The sequence below is a fragment of the Saccoglossus kowalevskii genome, chromosome 20 (assembly GCF_978046115.1).
Source record: "Saccoglossus kowalevskii chromosome 20, keSacKowa6.1, whole genome shotgun sequence".
Taxonomy (NCBI): Eukaryota; Metazoa; Hemichordata; class Enteropneusta; family Harrimaniidae; genus Saccoglossus; species Saccoglossus kowalevskii.
The window spans coordinates 14215588-14235080 of NC_140660.1; the positions used below are offsets into that span (position 1 = coordinate 14215588).

Here is a 19493-nt window from a genome sequence, read left to right on the forward strand (position 1 = left end):
CCAGGAGTCATTTTAGCTTCTGATTTATAATTTAAGAGACATTTAGAAGTAACACGAAAAAAAATGCGTTTAGAGAGATTACGAGATTGTACAACGCACACCGAACGCATTTCTTTCCCAAGAGGTCGCTATAAGTTTAATTGGGGAGGAGTGCGGTGGAGTATAACTTGAAATAAATAAATAAATAAATAAATAAATAAATAAATAAATAAATAAATAAATAAATAAATAAATAAATAAATAAATAAATAAATAAATAAATAAATAAATAAATAAATAAATAAATAAATAAATATAAGCTCATTCCATTAAACAGACGATTAAATATTCGGCGGTACTGCATTAACCGTATTAAGCAGTCAGAAACAACAATAATATGGCCATTCACAGCAGCATGATGTCACTTCTCTGGTCACTCATTAAACAGGTCACGTGACTAATGAATACGCTCGTGGACCATGCGTATAGACCATGCATACCGAAACCCCTGACACAATTGCACCGTGACTGTCGGTTACTCGGTGATACAGCATTGCCGCAGAAGCTTGTTGGCGAAAACAATAATACTGTAGCCATTGGCAGCAGCGTGACGTCAGATCAATTAGTCACGTGAGCAGTGAATAGACTTGTAAATATTAGGAGGTCATGCATACAGAACCCCCTAACGCAATTTTACCGTGCCTCCAATCATACACACCACCTGTCAGTAACAAAACCACCTCTAGCTTGCAATTCGTTTCAACAAATCTACCAGCCACCCCCATATTGTCAAATGGTCGACCCCTTATTCATGGCTCACGCGACTTGTTCGTGTTCATGCGAATAGACTCGTACTCTGAAGTGTCAATGTGTAGTCATCACCGATGCGGTTTATTTTAGTAGCCGTGCCCCGGTCCGTGTGTACACTGCAAACTCTCGGATGCTCACATAAACACCCTCCTCCACACAACCCCATCACAGAAGTCCATCCAACCCATAATGGTCCTTAACACATGCCCGTGTTGTAATTGAGTGGTAACATAAACATAAACCCACTGAAAAAAAAACAATCATTGTCCAAGCAAGCAGCTGCCAGGTTCGTTTAGTAAAGCCTACGCTCACATCATGGAGCTAAAAACGCTCACACTAAGAGCATGTCGGAGGTTTTACTTTTACTTGAAAGTCGCAGCATGTCGTTTTGGAAAATTAAACACAGTATATAGATTAAATTGTGATAATTGCATGTTTAACTAGTACAGTCCCTCCATAGACAACGCTCATGATATGCACTCTAATCCGCAGGTGTGAATGGTTTATTTACCCACACGACGAGCCCTGTTTTAAAGAAAAACGGTCCGTTTCTAGACCGGTCGAGATAATGTGTTTTAACATATTTACGGGAAAAGGGTAATGCGACCAGAACCTCTATAATTTCGGGCCCAACTGACCAAATTTTTAAATCTGCCACGCCTGGCTGTAAATAATATACAATCATAGAGGTAGTCGGGAAGCGTCGCTAAAACGAGCGAGACATGTCAGGACATAGCAAACACATTGTACCTTGGACACGTGATGTCACGGTGGGGGGGGGGGGGATTTTGTCGACGTTATCTTGATCCACGCCGGGCTACCCCTGTTAGTCTAAAAAAAAACACACAAAGCATTTTAGTATTCAAGTTTAACCATGGAGGTAGAAAAGAGATCTTTTTTCTACTACCATAGTTTAACATATGTCAGTCTTTACAGGGGCGGATACAGTTTTTTTTATGGGGGGACCAAACTTTAAAGATTTTTGTATTATACAAAAACAAATTGAATATTTTTTTCAACGGGGGGGTCCCCGGACTCCAAGCCCCCTAGATCCGCCATTGCTTTAAAAACATCATTGGTAGTCTATGCAGGGAACTGTAATGAGACAGCTCCCTGGTCAATGCAAGTGTTATGAAAAGTCACCCCTCCTACAAATACAATCACTGTGGTTTTGTATATAAAAATAATAAATAATAAAAAAAATGTTGACACAGAAATACAATAAAGAAAGACACGAATATTGAGTTACAATAAACCGATTATGCCGGGGGTCTGTGGTTCAACTTCCGATTCACTCGTATCCTCCGGAGTTTTTCCGGAGTCATGTCTTCGTGGCTCGTGTTGCCGGAATTGTCGAAGGCATATAACGCAGTCAGGGAACACGAGCTGCTCTCGATGGACACAATAAACAAGTGTATGTCCGTGTCAACGGTCGAAATATTACAATATCGAATATCAATATTGCCGCTCCAATATCAGTTATTGGCAAAGCTCTAAAAATAACCCTAACTGCTTCCGTAGTTTACAATTGTATGCAAATTGCGTAAACAAACTAACCACGTGACTGCGCTTTGCCACGTCCATTTCGACATCATCTAATTAGCATAATTGCTATATTGTTCCGCGAAAGTGCTTAGGTACTCGCCAAGAAATCTCTAATATTGCATTATTAGGCTTTATGATTGTAAGCTCTGTTTTCACGTAGATAAACTTGTTTAAAATATGTTATATATTCTACAATCGATGGCTGTGAAATATCCGATATACGCATTTTTTTTCACATTTCCGGTTTATGTTTTTTGCGCATGAATACTACTTACGTGACGGATTGAAGTGTTGTGTGGCAGTCTGAAAATAATCAGTTGACGCTAGGATTCTGTAGAGGACAGAGCACATGTCTGTGAGTACACAGCCTGTTTATCGCCCACTAATTTCACCCACCGTGGATTTTGTGAAATTTTCATTAAGATTACGGTCTACCCATCGTGGGATGCCAAGTCTTGAGCGGCGTATTTCCGGAGAATTTAGTAAAATGGAAGCAGACGATCAGAGAATAGAATCGAGTGAATGTAGCCCCGACGAGACCGAGCGATCAAGAACCAGAAGAGGAGGGGCCACGAACAATAATAATCACCGCACGGAGACGAATGGAAATTTTGTTCCTGGGAAAAAGAAGCATCGCCGTGGAAAAAACAAAACCAAACGAAGATGGAAGCCGTATACCGAAATGACTTGGAAAGAAAAGAAAAATTTGGAAGACAGAGAAGCTAAACGCGCCGAAGAAAAACGTAAACATCGGTTGACACCGTATAACACAACTCAGTTTTTGATGGAAGACCACAAAGTCAACACCCCGGATTTCAATATGGACGGGACTTACTCGCGTCAAACAAGTATGGACTCTTCGGACGAGCTTTGCACGAGCGACGGGGAAGTACAGTTCTTCGAAAAAGATTTTAGTGAAACGTATGAACGCTTGCACGAGGAAGCGCTCCACTCTATGATCAAGACTGATTTAGTGAAGGAATTTATCCGCGTTGAAAACTATGTGACGGAACTAGAGGAATCGCTCAAACTGGAGAAACAGAAGCGACAACGTGATAAAGAAAGTCGTTTAACGGAGAAGAGGAGCTCGGAAAGAAAAGATAGGACGATTGAGGAGTTGAATCAAAAGATTGTGTTATTGACTGCGGAGTTGAATAAGGCAAAAATGGGACGAGAGCGTAAACACAGTACGTGAAAAACATGGACATCGCTGGCAGTCGCGAAAATGCCATTCACAATATTTACTGTGTCGGTAACGTGTGAACTTTAGTTATCAGAGAATTGAAGGGCCCTGGAATATGCTAATGTTTTCGCGCGTGTATTCTTCAAAGAAATTAAATGCCACTGAGATTGTAATGACAGTCTAACGGTTTGTTTGTAAATGAAATCGTTCTGTGGCTGACGTTTAGTCGGACTATGGAGCTCCATAGTTCGATTCGATATCAATGAATAGGCTTGTTTATTTTAATTCCTAAATGGGCAGTGTCCAGGTACTGAGATAAGAAGTCTAAAATTATACTGGTTTTTATTTACATTTCACCATAAAGTCTGTTAACTCTGATTTTTAAGATAACAAAATAAAGACATAAATTTCAGAACTGATGCACAAATATGCATATTTTGTATGAACTTTCATATAAAAAAAAGAAATTTCTAGCGTGTGAAACTAAAAATATAATTCTGCGACTCATCTGGAAAATGTTATTTGGGCCAGTATGATTTTGTACTTCTTCCTTCAAAAAAAGCCCTCAATGCCAGATATATGTTGCATGGAATTTTATTGGCTGTTGGAAGACTTTTATACGAATTCACTGAAAAACTGGAGTTTTAATTTGACTGTATCTGTAGAATTTGAATGAAATTTGTTAAAAGGTGAACTAGGAATTCAGGAAGATGTTTAGTTTAGCAAAATGTTACCAGCTAATGCTTTTTAATATATCTGAAAAAATATCTGAAGACAGAAACAAAAATGTTTGCTGCATTGAGAATGTTAATTATTGTACCTTTTGTTATCACCACTGATGGTGTGTAACTTTTCCCAAAAAATAGAATGATGCAGAAGGCAATACAGGCTATTTTCATCGCCATTTAAAGACTGAACTTGTGAAATCCTCATTAGGTCTGCCATTATGTTATTTTTGCAGTTTTTTTTCTGCTGTGATACAGTATTTTAAAAGCGTACATTTTCATCCAATTTGCGGTTAACATTTTTTTTTTTCAAATTTCACAAATTTCTAAATATTTGCTGCCAACAAACCTTGAAATAAAAACAAGATGACTATAAAATACCAGTGATAGTATAGAAAGCAAACAGCCAATGAAATGTCCTTGCTAGTTTTTCAAGTCGTGTTAAAACGTAGATTTTTCTAAGGTCTGTGGTTAAAGTTATATTGATTGGTCAAGTTCTGCAATGGTCATTGTCTGCAGTGTAAATGTACACCATGTTGATTTCAGAAAATAAAATATTCTGGCCAAAAGAAGATTATAAAGTACAATATTATATTTTTGTATGTTATTTTTTTTTAAAGAAAAAAAAGTCAAGTCAGAAAAATGCAGTATCCCCTAAATCAGGGATGTAAACATGTCCCCTCCTTATATGGGCATGAAAAATATCAGTTCACTTTTGCCACGACACAAATTTAAATACCAGGGGTTTCACAAATGCATTTATTCGCCACAAATAAATAAAAAGGCTCTCTGCAGGGCAACTGGTGTAGACAGTCGGGGTGGGAGACTAGAAAGTAGGCGGCTAATTTGGGCTTATATCAGGCCATATGGCCGGCAGCCGGCTCTTAACGAAACCCCTGAAATACTATTCAATAGAATGACCTAGGTGTTACTAAGTTTGGTTTATTGAACTACCATTCCTGGGTGTTGTTACCCCCCCCCCCCTCCTCCCCTAATAAACACTGCCCTATTACATCCTTGTAACTAAGAAAGCAGATATTGCTTCTTCAAGTTCAAGGTTGAGTTCTGTTGCTTTTCAACATTTTCATGTCATGAATTGGGGGGGGGGGGGCAACCTAAGACTGTATAGAGAAGGGGTTCCCGATTTTAATTTTGGATAAAAAATAGTCAAATGAGTGTGACAATAAAAACAATAGATGTAATAAACGTATTCTATTGTTATGTAAACTATTCTATCTTCTATGCTATTTTTCTGGGGAGAAGACTGATGAATGCACTTTTGCTATTGAACAATAATTCAAGACTTTCCTACTTCTCACATAATTAAATTTAACCTCCCTTCCTATGATCAAAATTGACAAAGGTAACTAACAATTCATGTCTCCTGCCCTACTCTGCCCCTATCAAGTAAATTTAAAACACTCCATAATAGGCGAGTGGATTCACAAGTTTAATGTATTGTAGCATACTACATAAATTAAATTATAAAAGATTTTCAAAAGACATCGCACTGGCGTTTTCCCATTATCCTAACAATCCAGTTTTGAGATGCCCCTACAAATTTTGGATTTTTTTTCCCTCCTTCGGCCGTAATCATTAAAAAGCTGAATTTTTTTTCACTAAATGAATCTGCATAATTCTGTCAATAACTTTGATTAAAAAACTTTAACCAATGGTGAAATTTGGTTCAAGAAATTACAGAAAAAATTGCCAAATGTTAGTATCAAATTAGGGGAAATTAGTAGACTGTAAATCATCTCTCCCGTGAGCACCATAAGTTCTGTTGGAGTACTTGAAGGTACAGAATGCCGAGTATGAAATGTGTGCAGATGCCTGCAGCACTCGGTTTTCGTACCTACTCTACTCAAACAGTACTTTACATCGCTAACAAAGAAACTAGATTTCCGTACAGTAGGTGAGGCGGCTGTCGACTAGTTATCTTAGCAGGTTTTTTTAATTCTTGCGAATCCCATACAATGCACACAAAATACATAATTGAAATAAAATTCAAAATGCATTCCTCTTTCCATTAATGTATTGTAAAATACTTTATTTTCGCTTGGAATACATTTTTGGCTATTTTAGCTGTAGGAACGATTCAGTGAAAATAAAATTCAGCAAATATACATTTTTTCCTACATTTTACATTGAACTTGCCAAAAATCAGTGATAATTAATAAATTCCATACAAATCAATTACAGCTAAAATATATAAAGTGGTAACAGTATATGAATCCATGTGAAAAACTGCTTGGGCCGATAAATAAGACTTTGGAACGTACAGAGGGAGATTTTTGGTGTTTCCAAATAAAACAAATGTTTACAGTAACTCTAAAATGCAAAGGCAGGAATTTTTCTTTTTTTATCTGTTTTGAAAAAAAAAATCCAGTCATAACATAATAATGTTTTAATGACAGATGTAAAAAATAGGTTACAGAATATATTCCTTAGTACTTGTAAAGTGCTTTAAAGTTGTTCACTACATAGAAGAAAGCGAATAAATTAAAAACAAAAAATGAATTTATCGATTTTACCCTAAAAATGAGTAGGTAGAGTTACCAGAAACACAAAATTAATTTTATTTGGCTGAACCTGACAAAATGCATTGAATGTCTGCTACCTAATGGCCACCCCCGCTTATATTATACTGACAACGTGAGGATGGATATTACAGTAATTATTCTCTGTTCAAATCCAAAAATTAATTTTGTGCAGAGCCAATATTTCATTATACATGTATTTAATAATTTTGTATCGATGTAACATAGATTAAACAAGTGACAAAATCATAGCATATGGCCCTTAAAAAAACTAGTATTGTTACCTAATAACAGGCCCTGTAATTAACCATGAACAACACGATTTTCCTCCCACATTTTTGTGCAACATTTTGCAAATTTTTCTGTAAATTTATATTCTTTGTTAAATACCACATGGGCATAATTTGCTATAGGTCGTCAAAATTTTTGAAAAAAAATAGCGAAAATTGATTAGGTTTATTTTATGAAAAGATGACTTTGAACTCAAATGGAAAATATTTCATTACCCTACTAAGCACCAAATTTCTTCCCCACTTACCCGTAAATTTGGTTAAATACATTCACATTTTATGTAATTTTTACTGAATTCATTTTTAATTTTGGACCAAACAGACAAATTATGACATTGTTTCTAGTTTTTGATCAAAAATTTAGAAATTTTTGCAACATTTCTGAAATGGAACTATTTTGTGGATGGTGCCTGAACTCTGATGCTTAAAGTGTTAATTAAATCAGGCTACTGTGAACTACTTTATTTTAGCTGGAATTAATTTTCGTTGAAAAGGCATTTTGGGTGTTTTGTAAGGAATTTATTTTCACTGATTTTTGACGAGTTGAATGTGAAATATAGGGAAAAAAGTATATTTGCTGGATTTTATTTTCACGGAATCATCCTTTCAGTGAAAATAGCGAAAATAAACTCCAAGCGAAAATAAAGTATTCTACAGTATACAAACTGAGTGTTAAAGATGTCAAAAAATGAAACTACTTCGTCCTCCACCCCAGAATATGTCATTAACCTTTAACCTTTTGTATACCAAAGTTCACTTTTTGTTGCATTTCATAAAACCTATCTGCGTGGGTAATTTTGTCAATTTTAAATAAATTTTATCAAGATCTATAAACAATGAGAGATTACGTCCATTCAGTCCAGAATAAAATTATAGAAAAATACCTAAAAATTTGCTGAATTTTGAACCAAATTTTTCCAGGGAAAAACTATACTGTAAAAGGGTTAATTATTCACTGGGTTTTAATTTTGCTCATTTCACTGTCTTCACAATGCGCTAAATTAAAAACCCAGTAAATATGTAAAATTGAGCATAGAACACATTATCTAAATGATAAAACTGTGAATTTTTAATACCCACTGAATATGCCTGAAATGATAAATCAGTGAAATTTAAACCCAGTGAAAATTAGTCATTGTACAGTAGTATTTAAAAAAGTTAAGAATTTCCTGTACTACAATTTGGCATTGAAAGTTTAACTTGACTTATTCTTGCTGTTTGAGTTTGGGGATTATGCAAAAAACTTGTCCTGTGAGAGAAAAAAAGGTGGGAGGAAACCCAAAAAAAAGGGTCTATGCTTAGACTCTGCTTCCACCCATCAAAGCATATTTACAAAAGTGAATTTGATTCGTTGAAAAACCTGTCAACAGACAAGCTTTTTTGTGATTGGTCGACAAGCTTTGCATTGACTCCATATTTTGGGCGACTGAAATTGTTGTAGTGTAGAGCATTAAATACCTATATTTTTACTTGATCAATTCGTCTAAAATAAGCCAATTTATTTAATATTTTCAATGTTTGATCAATTATTGCTGAGTTTGAGGGTGACAATTATACAATGCAATACAATAACACTTTATTATCACCGTAAAGAAATTACAATCTTTTTGGGCTCTGAGTAATAAAATTAAATTAATAAACATGAAAACAAATTATATATAGTATCAAAAAACAAAGAAAGTTACTAAATGCTTCTTTTCAATTAGGGCTAGAAGAATTGTGGAAATTTTTTCCTAATGTACAAGGTTAACACTTTTGAAAATTTTTCCTTCTCAAACTATGTTGCTGGAATTTTTTCATTTCAAATGTGGGTTGTAATTAAATATTTTACATCTTTAATATTCCCTATAGATTTTTTTTCCACAATTTTCTCGGTTCAGAACCTTTCCTCATCCACAAAGTTCTGATTCCCACCTAAGAATGATCCACTTACTGTAATTATTCACTTGGTTTTCAAAGTATGCAAGAAGACAGTACTGCAAGAGTATCGACCAATGGGCAGTGGAGGTCGATGCGCAGTGTACTGTCCTCATGCATACTTTGATGTATCCTCATAATAATCTTATTACTGTAAATGGATTAATTATTCACTGGGTTTTAATTTTGCTTATTTCGCTGACTGGAAAATGCGCTAAATTATAACCCAGTGAATATGTAAAATTCAGCATAGAACGCATAAACTAAATGATAAAACCATGAATTTAAAACCCACTGAATATGCCTGAAATGGTAAATCAGCTAAATTTAAACCCAGCGAAAATTAGTCATTTTACAGTATGTGAGTTCTGCCAAGCTGGTATATTTTTTATTCAGGACAATTCATTGATGCCAATTAAGTTTATTTTAGTAACAAGGGTGTTGATTGGTTCATTTATCATCTATTGTCATCATGCTCTTTTGTCTTCCTACCTTGTTGACAATACATCATTATAAATGAGTAGGAAAGAAAACCAAACCAAGATGGTTGATAAACTGGCCAAATGCCAAACTGGTGACTTATTCTGGGTGTGTCAGTAAATATTGTGGCTACCATGACGTGGATAAAGGCCATTTCAATTTATAGTGCCATATAAACTGAAGCTTCACGTATTGGGCCCTGTCAGAGTAAAAAACTTAATTCCTTTAGTCCCCCCCCCCCCCCAACTAAAAACTTAATTGATAAATATTGACCATGGCGTCAGACTACATTCACCATACAAATTGATAATCGGACAGTAGTATGCCATAGCAGTTGGTTTTCGGGTGGGTGTAAAAAGCCCTGAAATTGACCTCATTTGACGCACATATTTACACTCTGACCAAACCATTTTCTCGTCTTGGATGTGTTTTTTTTTTCATTTTCTGTTATTTTTGTCTATGATTGAGTAGAAAAAAAATGAATTACAAATACTCCAAGATTTTTTTGACTTCATTAAAAAATAAAATCGTTTTTGTAGGATGGAAACTTTTTGAGGTCACCCCCCCCAAAACTAAAGCAAATATCTGACATCGATCTTTTGACGTCATCCCTAACACTCACACACTGGTACCTCAAGTAACAGTATATGTTAATTATGTAAGTGGATTGTCCAAAGCATATATAGAAGGCAGAATTTGATTCGTCAAAAAAATCTCTCAACAAGCTTTTCTCTGATTGGTCTGACTGTTAGGTGTTATGATTTGGTAGCCAATTAGGAAAAACTGGATTGCCGGGATCACCCTATATCTTCCATATACAATACATATCTATAAAAGTCCACACACAAAAAAAAAATCTTTAAACCCCTTGAGCGCCAAAGTCAACTTTGTGACCATCAAAAATTTCGAAATTGAATAATTCTTTTATAATTTTTTTAAACTTTTGACCAAGACTTTTAGTCAATAGGAAATTATGTTGCTTTGGATCAAAATTATTTAAAAAAATATTGAAAAATACATAAAAACAGGAAAAAATGTTTGCTGGGAAATTATAGAGATCAATAAGATATAATAATTTAAACAAAAAAAATGTCCCCGTAATGGCGAATAATGGGAAAAAATAAAAGGTTTTCAATATTTTATTTTTCACTGCCTAAACCAGACACCAGAAAGTAGATTTTTGGCAAAAGTGAACTGAAATACCTGCCCCCCCCTGTAACGTTTCACTTTACTCTGCATTTGACTCTTGCAAAATAATAACCGTCATAGAAATTAATTTATAAATAAATCAATATATATATATATATATATAATATAGGTTGTCATGGTTTCTTCTGTATTAACTGAATTTGTTGCGTTTTTGTGAAAAACTTGTTCATGGATTGGGATGTTTTTGTGTGTGTTGCCATGGTGATAACATAAGAGAAGCAGTTAAAATTATCATCCAAGTGTTTATTAAACATTTCATCATTTGACAAGTGTTTCTCCAGCATTTCATCATTTGCCAAATGTTTTACTCTATGATGATAAGTGTTGTGTAGTTTTTGCCGTAAATATTCATTAATTAGTACATGTGTCTTTTTTAATGCTTCACCGTTATTTTGTCTACTCTCTACTACTGGTCAACACAATACCGCTAAGATATTATTTATTGGGGGGGGGGGATCTGCTTAACAACATTGCGCCAAAGGTGCAACCTTACAAGGGGTCCAAGGGCATGCTCCCTCTTAAAAAATTAGAGATCTACACCCGCTGAAACGCTACTTCCTGCATTTTGAGGGTCAAATTTTGCTGACACAAAGGGTTTCAGGTAAATTTTTTTTTGAGAGGGCGATCACCCCCTCTGTCTCCCCTGTGCCACCGCCACTGGAACAACTTATTTGCTCAAATGTCAACATGGTGACATTAAAATACCAGTGACCTTCAACTCTTTAACCATTTCCCTGCAAAATGTTATTGCAATATTCATCGAGTTCTTATGTATTTTTTTGATAATTTTGGACCAAATGGACATGTGTTTTAATTGACTACAAATATAGATCAAAATTTGGGAAAAAATGTGAAAAAATTATGTATGTTTAAAATTTGTCATTGGTGACAGAAGTTAACTTTGGCGCTCAGAGTGATAATAATAATAACGATTACTAGATCCAGCCACATATAAAGTCCAAATTTGCTGTTTAACCTCATAAAACCCATTGAGTAATACGTTGCCCATCTAAAATAAAGTGCAAATATTTTCACATTTTATAAAATTTTCACTAAATTTCGTCATCATTTTGGATCATATAAACAGTTTCAGATATTGTTTTTATTTATTGATCAAAAGTTTTGTCAATTTATATCAATATTTTATTCGGGAAGGAGCAGACTACAAAATCATTTTGCAGATGGCGCCAAAACGTTAAGGGCTGGCAAATGGCAAGATTCTAGAAAAATTAATTTGATAATTTTACTACAACAATTTTCATCTTTGCCTTGTGCCTTCTGTAAAGTTTTTTTTAGCAATTTTTTCCTGTAGAATTTTTCAGCAAAATTCTCTATGTACAAATTAGCAAATCTACCTTTTAGAGATTTTAATTGGGTTTCAAGAATTTTTTTGAATTTCAAGTCAGAATTTCCCTTCTTGCAGTTAATTTATAAGAAATGGTGACAATTCTATGGCAACGTGCGTAATATGGAAAGAATGCCTATATACTGAAAAACATGTTTAAATAGCTACATGCCATTTTAGCAAATTTGACTCCACGCATGAATGAGGGGAGGCAAGGGGGGTAGCTGGTACAGTTTTGCGGGAAATAAAAAGGGTTTTTTACAATTTACAATGAAAAAATAACATTTTTACAGTTTACAGTGTTAAAAAATGAAACATTGAATGGTCCGAAGAGCTCTCCAACTCAAATTCTCCACCATTGCTGCACCGTGTGTAGAGACGCATGCGCATATTACCTTCGTAATGCTCTTCATTCGGTTAGAGGGCTTTTTACGTCTTGACATTCAATTTTGTAGTGAATTGTATCATCTAGTCGTTTTACAGTTTCTAAAATGTAATTTCCCTGGATTATTTTTTAAGATTTTTTTATTAGGATGTAAATTCTTGTACGAACCGAGAAAAATTACACATTTTTACAGTGTACGAAAAAAATATTTGATTGATTACGTTGTACATCTAGCCGCTGATTACAGAATTACGGAAATTATTTTTTCTATTTACGTTGTACGAACAAAAAAATATTGCAATTACGTTGAACGAAAATAGCCCTTGCCCCCCTCATGAATTAACTGAATCTTAATTTAGCTAAAGTGTCAACAATCTCATTGTGAGATTATATTTTATTTTTACCAGTAGTGACATCTTGAATTAGCCTAATTATGATTACAGTAATATAAATTTATTACAGAATAAAAACAAGTTGGTTATATGAAAGCAATTGAGGTACTGTGAATTACTTTATTTTAGCTGGAATTAATTTTCGCTGAGAAGACTTTTTTTGGGTGTTTTGTATGGAATTTATTTTCACTGATATTTGGCGAGTTGAATGTAAAATATAGGAAAAAAAAGAAAATTCACTGTATTTTATTTTCACTGAATCATCCCTTCAGCAAAAATTAATTCCAAGCAAAAATAAAGTATTCTACAGTAATTGATAAATATATCCACTTTCATTTCATAATGTTCTAAATTGTGCAAACTGGAGCAGTAGCCATGGCAACCATTTAAAGATTTTACAATTCAGGGCAGACCATGACCATGAAGGGGGGGTTTTGAAATAATTAAGATAAACAAAAACAAATCTACAAATTCTGGTGTTTTCTGAGAGTAATGTTGCCCTACAATATCATTTGTTTCTATGATTTTACACATTTTTATACATCTGTCATCATAACGCCATAAGTTACAGCGTGCCGTAATTTTGCGGTATTTTATGGGATATTTTCATCCTACCATATAAGCAAATGGAATAATAAAAACAAACATGGCTGCCACCAGGGTTTGACCAGACTCCACACAAAAAAGTTCGCTGATTCTGGATTTCGGCATTCCCATGATGTATCCTTGGGAAGAAAAGATGTATAATAATAAAATTATTACGAGGATACCTCAAAGTACCCATGAAGACAGTACCCTATCGCATCGACCTCCGCTGCACGTCGGTCGATACTCGAGCAGTACTGTCTTCGTGCATACTTTAAGGTATCCTCATAATAACGTTATATTATGTTTAGCCCCAGCCAGACAAAGATGTGCGGAACGGGTGCTTTGGATTTTCGTGCTTACGTTCATTCATCATAAATTAGACATAAAAACAAAAAGATAGCATAAAAATAGATTGTTTAAAATAATATGAAAATAAAAAATCAATCAAATGTAAATATTAATTATATTAAGCTAGGAATATTTAGCTACTGTGGAATACTTTATTTTCCCTGGAATTAATTTTCGCTGAAAAGACTTTTTGGGCATTTTGTATGGAATTTATTTTCACTGATTTTTTATGTGTTTAATGTGAAATATAGGAAAAAAAGTATATTCGGTGGATTTTATTTTCACGGAATCATCCCTTCAGCAAAAATAGTGAAAATAAATTCCAAGTGAAAATAAAGCATTCTACAGTATTTGATTTTAGATGAGATGGAGGCTGTCTCGCACAAACAAAAAATATGAAGTACAATACAACTACCGGTAATAAATATAATGATAATAAAATAAATATGTAAACTAATTTTGAAAAAAAAAAATATATTACATAATTAAACTATTCTCTTAACATTTCTGGGCGTGTGTATATCTGATCATAACTTGGACATGCATGAATCAATTTCAGTGTAATAGGTGATATACTAGTATTACCCAAATACTTTGTTAGCTTCGCTGTTAACTTTGTCAACTTATTCTTGAAAACTACAAGCCTGATTACTTTGATACTTGGTGTACCATGGGTAGACAGACCTCACATAGATTTGTTCATTTCATGATGATATCTTTAATTCTGGTGAATATTTTTGGTAAAAAGTGATATTTTTGACTTCTTGTAAAAAACTGCATGTCTTATTGCTTTGACATTACATATACATATGTATAGGTACTACAGGTGGTCCACTCTCAGATTTTTTCATTTTGTAATGATATCTTTAGTTCTCTAATTTTGATGAATATTTTTGTCATTTTTGGTAAAAAGTGATCTTTTCGACTTCTTGTTAAAAACCACAAGTCCAATTGCTTTGATATTACATATATAGGTACTACATGTGGACCTCTCTCAGATTTGTTCATTTTGTAATGATATCTTTAATTATCTAATTTTGGTGAATATTTTTGTCATTTTTGGTGAAAAATGATATTTTTGAATTCTTGTTGAAAACAGCAAGTCCCATTGCTTTGATACTATACATAATGTTCATTTTCTAATGATATCTTCTGTTCTTTAATTGCCATGTTGTGCATTGCTAACAGCGGAGCTATCTCAGTCGACAGGCTGCTTGTTTCATTTTGTGATGATATCTTCAATTCTCTAATTTTGTTGAATACTTTTGTCATTTTTGATAAAAAGTAATCTTTTTGACTACTTGTTAAAACCTGCAAGTTTTATTGCTATGATATTATACATATACCCGGTAGGTACTACAGGTGGACCACTCTCAGATTTGTGATATCTTCAATTTTTTTTAATTGAAATGTACATTGCTATCTCTGAAATGTTTTGACAGGAAATTTGCTACAAGGGTGTATCACTAAGCTGTAAATATGCACACCAATTTTTGTTTTGAGATGTTTCCATGGTAACTAAGGTCTTGTTTCTAAATATGTAATTTTTGGCTAAAAATATGTTTTTTCCTTGTTTTCAGCAATGCATTGATCAATTTTCAAACTTTTTTTATAGGTAATACCAGAGTTACATTACTTGGGGTTTGAAACTACGGTGACATGATACCAAGACCCCGTTTCAATCTTGCTCCCGCATAAGCGTTCCAACTCAGAAAAATGCGAATGCGCATGCCCGAGGTTACTATGATACTGGGATGTCCAGGTAGATAAAATAGCTGCTCACGATATGACGAATTACGATAACTATATTTTCTGTACATTTTCAATGTATTACATTTTTTCACTATGAATGTGGTAATACATGTTTTATTATTTTATTACAAACCGCCTATCTCATGTCAGAAGGTCGTAGCATCAGTCTCGCTATCTACGAGATGAGACTTGAATGGGATCTTGGCATGATGTCACCATACAGTACTATGCGTGTTAGATACAATTTCACAATCAAGGGCTATTAAGTGTCTCATTGGACAAAATTATGTTATTTTTATGTTATGCTTTGCTCAGTTTTTTTCAAACTTTGTGTATTCTAAGGGGATGGGCTACATTCTACGTTGCTAAGACGCGCACCACTGTACCATGTATTTCTATGGGCTCTGTGTGAGCTGCTGTGGAAGGCCGGTCGAAGAGCCTGTGAAAATAGCTGAAGTCACGAAAATGGCACAAACTTAACTTGGAGACATGTATGCACATGTAGGGGTGATCTTGGTACACTGCGCAGGAGAGTCAACAACTAGCCCGAAGCAGAGTTTTTTTTCATTTATTTATTTATTTATTACACACAACATCCCCCGGAGGGGATGAAAAGGGTTACAAATCAGATATTAGTAAAAAAAATAACTACATACAAAGTAAAGAAACAAAAAACATAAAGAAAAAAAAAAGATAATAATTTGAATACAAGGAATGTATTACTGGCTTAGTTTATGTAGGTGCTGCTGTCTTGTATTAAAACAGTTTTTTAAATATTGCGCTAAAGGAATAGACATTTTCTCGTCACTTAGTAATGATATGAATTTATTTTCATTACTAAATTTGTCAAAATTTGGTATACGTTTATTAGCTACAATGTAAAGTTTTAATCTTATTTCATTGTAATGAGGACAATTTGTGACAAAATGTTGTTTATCTTCAACATGGTCATTGTTGCACATATTGCAGACTCTTGTCTTAAAAATCCAGTCCCGTTTATAGTCTGTACTTTCCTTCAGAAGATTGGGACAAAAATTGCCAAATTTTTTTGAGTAAAAACTGAAAATTTATCCAAATTTTGTCAGTTAACTCTAAAATTAGGATTCATTTACAGAAATACTTAAAAATATTAGAAAAAAAGTTCAGAAAAATTTGGGCGAGAAGGTCTAGTGGTGAAATGGTTAATATTTTTCCTTAAAAAAAATAACACTTCATTTCAATCTGTATACATCATACGAATCACGGTTACTAAAAAAGAGTAACTAGTAACCGTGTACGGATGGAATATGCAAACAGACAGTGGCGGCACATGGACCCCTGACGTATGCACTGAAAAACAGGGACCGTAAATGCGCGGCTTTTTTACACCCCAACCCATCTGACTCTCTATGGCCTCGCCAGGGGACGGGGTCGAACCGTCCTGTCAAGAAACAAGGCACGATGCTCTGGAACGTTAATTTCGAAGAAGTGTTGTTTCTCTGGTACCCCAGACTCCTCCGTCTGTTTATAGACTTCGCTACCGAAAATATTTCCACTAGTCTGAGCAGTAGTGAAGCGGAGAAACAGACGCCGAGGAGACAGGGTTAACCTTGCAGAAAAGCTTTGTGTACACGTCACGTGTTTTCTCGTTAATAATGCACTAGATTTCGCTTGCAGACTTGTTTTCAAATTTACTCGCACCAAGAAAAACAATCGACCTGTCCCAAAATCAATATTTTTCCCTTGCATGGTTTTCACTTTGGACCATGGCCTGTTTATAATCGTAGGTAAACAAGACATCAGCTCAATATGACCAAACCATTTACGGGAAGGGGGTGAAGGAGGGTGGAGACGTTGGCTGTTTATCGAATCGTCTAAACATGCCTCGGAAACAAAATATTGTATTGTTCTTGATTTTGTATTTATTTATTAATTAATTATTTTTTTTATTTATTTATTTATTTATACGTCCGAATTGCATGACGCGATGTAATGGCGTCTATTGACGTTTTACCTTTCCATAATGGAATATCCCGTGTCTTGTTTATAAGGGAAGCTGGAATTATGCAGGTCAAAGGTCATGGTTGTTTTTGAAACCTTGCCAAAACAATACTAATCCTCACGTGACTAATCCTGAGCTCAATCGCGGTTTAACCGTGGCTCAATCTTGGGTTGACCACTTAAGATGACCGGAGGGGCATATCGTTAGCACATACAATAAATACATACTGGAAAGTCAAAAATGTCGGAAGCGGTGGGATTTGAATAAGAAAAAATGCAATCTAGACACTGAGGGAAAATGCATGCTAAGAAAAACTGTTGACACAATCAAGTAACAGAAAAATGCACAGGTAAAACACCATGAAATACAAAAAAATACACGGGTAACACTCTTCCACCCCTCCATGATTTCATACGGGGATCCCACTGCGTGGTTGTGTAAGGGTTCCCTATTGACAACACCGGGGGGTGTCGACCAATACATTACCAATAAATACCAATAAACTGCGCAATGGCGATACAATGTAAACATAATTGGATAAAAAGAACATATTAATGTACGCAAAATTATAGCAGAAAATTAACTTCCAAACCCCCAAGTTTTTAAATTGGCAAATCCTCACAGGGCACAGACAATGATTGAGAGACTTTGCAGATGTCTCCATGGGCAGCTCCGAAGTCGCGCTCTGACCCCGAAACACGTGACGTATACAGAGTTCAAACAAAGGTATCACATGACACCGTGTTTACAAAATTGTTCTGTTTGTGAATTGCAAAGTGCAAAGTAAAGTTTGATATAATAATTAATGGTACTGTGAAATACTTTATTTCAGCTGGAATTAATTTTCACTGAAAAAGCATTTTGGGCGTTTGAATTTATTTTCACTGATTTTTGACGAGTTGAATGTGAAACATTGGAAAAAAGTATATTCGCTGGATTTTATTGTCACTGAAACATCCAGTCTCTTCAGCGAAAATAAATTATTCTAAAACAAATTTCAAGCGAAAATAAAGTATTCTACAGTATAATGTTCATGAACCTCGGACCTTTACATGTAATTTGTCTAGTTCGTGCCCAATGTTCATAATTATATGTTTTTCACCGTGCACAAAATCATATATATATTCATATTTTTTTTCAACAAAATTGCGAAAAACCTGAAGCCAATAAAAACAGAAATCAATTCGGGTCAAAATTAAGAACGAAATTATTGACAAACGCATAAAAAATGTGCAAAATGTTGTATTGCCATTTTGGCGGAAAAAATATGCACATATTTGCAATGTCGTTGAATGGTAGTTCGTTCACCTCCCAGTACGTTCATTATTGACTATGTTTTACTAATACACAGTCCCTTTATGAATAATATCAGAACACAGTCCCTCAACTTGAAGGTTACGGAGGGACTATGAGCAGATTTAACTCGTACGCCTCCCCCCGGGGGTTGTTTCCAGAGGAGCGCTTCATTTCCCTGGAATCGTACCTTAGGTTGTGGGATACATTCATCCCTGGTTTCTCATCTGTAAATTAATCATGTATATTTTCTCTCAAAGACCAACCTTAAAAAGGTATGTTTTGTAACAAAGATTGGTCACAATACGGCTTCCACAGGGACCCCCTCTAAATCCGCACTTCTTCAAGCATTGCAGTCCAGATATTAATCGCTTTTCCATCAGACGTTAAACACAAGATTCAGTTATGCTGGTCATATTGTCTGAAGTTGATTGGTGACGGTTCATGAATTATTCACACGCATCCGAGAGTTGAGTTGAGTTCGTTACAATGCCATGTTAAACTAGGTCGGGTAAGATTCAGGTCAGTAGTTCGACTTTTACATATTTTGACATATTTTTTTTTATTGGTGCCCGGCCGAATACAACAGTTGTTGAATAGCGACGAGAACTTGAAAGGGTTGGCCATCATGATTAAACAAAATGGATGTGGATGGAAGATTTGGTAAAAAAAATACAAGTAAGACACCGAGAGAAAACAATGCATACAATGTGTTTCTGGAACAAAATGTT

The 19493-nt window shown here is 34.7% G+C and overlaps 1 protein-coding gene across 1 annotated transcript; it reads left to right on the top strand.

Annotated features, from left to right (window-relative positions):
* The first annotated feature begins 2606 nt into the window (after positions 1–2606).
* Positions 2607–4829, top strand: LOC100371966 (uncharacterized). Its single transcript, XM_006815233.3, has one exon. It carries the CDS (start codon positions 2684–2686, stop codon positions 3527–3529), a length of 846 nt encoding a protein of 281 aa, XP_006815296.1. The 5' UTR covers positions 2607–2683; the 3' UTR covers positions 3530–4829.
* The last annotated feature ends 14664 nt before the right edge of the window (positions 4830–19493 follow it).